The sequence below is a fragment of the Alosa pseudoharengus genome, unplaced genomic scaffold (assembly GCF_046254945.1).
Source record: "Alosa pseudoharengus isolate Yale_2024_CS ecotype anadromous, Long Island Sound unplaced genomic scaffold, YU_APseudo_1.1 YU_APseudo_1.1_scf_2, whole genome shotgun sequence".
In the NCBI taxonomy this organism is placed as follows: Eukaryota; Metazoa; Chordata; class Actinopteri; order Clupeiformes; family Clupeidae; genus Alosa; species Alosa pseudoharengus.
Genome location: NW_027468663.1, coordinates 57,600,317 through 57,602,816, shown reverse-complemented (window position 1 = coordinate 57,602,816; position 2,500 = coordinate 57,600,317). Strand labels below are relative to the sequence as shown.

At 44.6% G+C, this 2,500-nt stretch overlaps 1 protein-coding gene across 2 annotated transcripts in view; it reads right to left on the bottom strand.

Moving 5' to 3' along the window:
* Positions 1–526: 526 nt before the first annotated feature.
* LOC143134909 (nesprin-2-like) overlaps positions 527–2,500 on the bottom strand; it is a 46,234-nt gene continuing 44,260 nt past the window's right edge. For both annotated transcript variants that reach the window (XM_076295623.1, XM_076295624.1), the window contains one exon: positions 527–2,076. In XM_076295623.1, coding sequence (XP_076151738.1) covers positions 1,851–2,076 — 226 coding nt within the window. In that variant the 3' untranslated portion in view covers positions 527–1,850. The remainder of the gene's footprint in view (positions 2,077–2,500) is intronic.

Here is a 2,500-nt window from a genome sequence, read left to right as displayed (position 1 = left end):
ACTGCACGGTGTGTGTGTGTGTGTCTGTATGTGGGGTTTCACTATAACACTGTAGGTAGTGATATCAGTCAGCGAAATCGTAATTAATGGTGTTGGAAAGGGATGTTGTGTTGACAGTGTACAACTCCAACTCTGCTGTTGAAGTGGTGACGCAGATCTCTGATCTTTTTCTCTCCCTGTAAGCTGTTATACCAAAGGACACACACATGGTCAGTTTACACGTTGCTTTCTGATGTCCTTATCTGATAAATCTCTCTCTCTCTCTGACCCTCCTACAAGAGTCACCCTGTAGAAATGGTCATTGATGGTGAAGGGTGTTAATGCCATATCTGTTGAGTGTGCTGTTGAATTCATGCACATTAAATATGACAATGTTTTTTTTAAACTGATTCATTTTCTTAGATAAACGTGTGGCTACCTGTGTGTGTGTGTGTGTGTGTGTGACTCAGAACCTTAATATAACTGACAAACACAAAAACTCAGAACATAAATAATTAAATAAAATAACTCCAAACTCCCCAATGTATCCATGGCAAACATCTCTTTATTTTGTCAAGTCAAACTCACTTCAAGTTCAGGCTATACATCTGATAAATAAAGCAGTCCAGAATCAGCCAATTAGCTGTACACAGTCATCCCTCTGTGTGTGTGTGTGTGTGTGTGTGTGTGTGAGAGTGAGAGAGAGAGCTGGCAGGGCTGTGTGGGCAGTGACTGGCTTGCCTTGTAGTCATAGGAACATTCTGATTGGTTGCTGACCCAGCTAAGAGGCGGAGATCAAGAGACATGGGAAACCAGGAGTGTGTGTGTATGTGTGTGCATGAGAGAGAGAGAGACAGAGGGAGTGAGTGTGTTTGTGTGGTCATACATTCTTTACCAAACACTATGTCAGGGATTTTGTCAATTACATTCATGATTGGACATAATGTGCAGTGTGTATGTACGTGTGTGTGTGTGTGTGAGAGTCAGATATGAGAACCACACACTCAAGATTTCCCAAGAGACAGAGGCTGCCCACACACACACACACAGCGGAATGAAGCTTTATACACTCTTCGGTTATTCTGAACGTAATAATTTAACGTCTCAACGTAGCTTGTTTTCTCCAAAATGTACAGTTTTAAAGACAAACACAAAATAAAACAGACACACCATTGCCTTAATAAATTACACTCCATAACAAAAGACTATCTGATCAGTACAAATCACCTCTCTGTGTATGTGTGTGTGTGTGTCTATGTGTGTGTGAGGGAAAGTGATTTGCACTGAATTACACAAAGGCATATGGCAGGCAAAGTAACTACAGAGGTTTTTTTTTAAAAAAGAAACAAAAAAATCACACGTCTAGATTAACAGATTAACAGTGGTAGAAACGTCAGTTCCGTTTAGTTAATATGTACAAAACCACGCCAGGTATCGGTCCCAGCCCAGGGTCCTTTGGACAATCAGACAAGAAAATTAAATTAATCTGAAATATTCAAGACTTTAAATGTACAAAATAAATTACTTATTTGTATTTTTTCTGACCAGTGTAAGGGGTGTTCTCCAAAGAGATCATAATTATTTTTTACATGTTAACAAGCAGCTCCTCCATAACTCCAGAGGGAGCGACCTTTGACCTCTCTGAGGGTCCAGAGACACCAGAGGTCCAGAGCATAAACAGCTGAGAGAACAAGTCTCCCTAAAAACAAACTGTCCAGAAGGCCAGGCGCCCAGAACTCCAGAGAGGGGGAGGGGGGGGAGGATAAACCCCAGGAGAGGAGGGGACGCTACAGGGTCTCTACAGCAGCGCAGCAGGGGATGTGTAAGTGCGTGTGTGTGTGTGTGTGTGTGTGTGTGTGTGTGTGCGCTGCTCAGGTGGGCGGGGGTCCGTTGGTGTAGCGGAGCATGGGGTAGAAGGAGCGGGCGAAGTTGTTGGTGAGTGCGCAGCTGTAGTCGTCCTGGCTCAGCGGCACCAGGCAGGTGAGGACCAGCAGCAGCAGCAACAGCAGGTGGAGCGGCAGAGCCGCCCGCAACACGCGCTGCAGGAACGGACGAGACGCCGAGCTGGACGCCACAGAGCCGGACGCCTTCTCACAACTACAACACACACACACACACACATATATAAAAACAGCCTGTCATTGGCTGACACCTTCTTACAACTACAACCCCAAAACAGAAAAAGTTTAGCCTAGAAATCTAGACGCACCCTAGCGGTCTAGTCTAGCAACTCTCCGTTGGCTTGTGAGCTCGAAAAATTAAACTTCTATCAGGCCAATCAAATCGTGTATAGAGTCGTTAGGCAGGCTTAACATAATGATTGATGGCAGAGTTGCAACGGTTTGGCTTGAATTCCCTGCTACTTGAAAACAAATAAGATGGATGTTGCTGCTGGCGAACAGTGTGACACGAGTTAAGTTTTTATTAAGTTGGCAAACGTTTGAACTAGCCAACTAGCTCCGCTGGTGGGAAACGCATGGGACTCATAGCGCTGTCCTATTGCGTGCAGAGGGAATTTGAA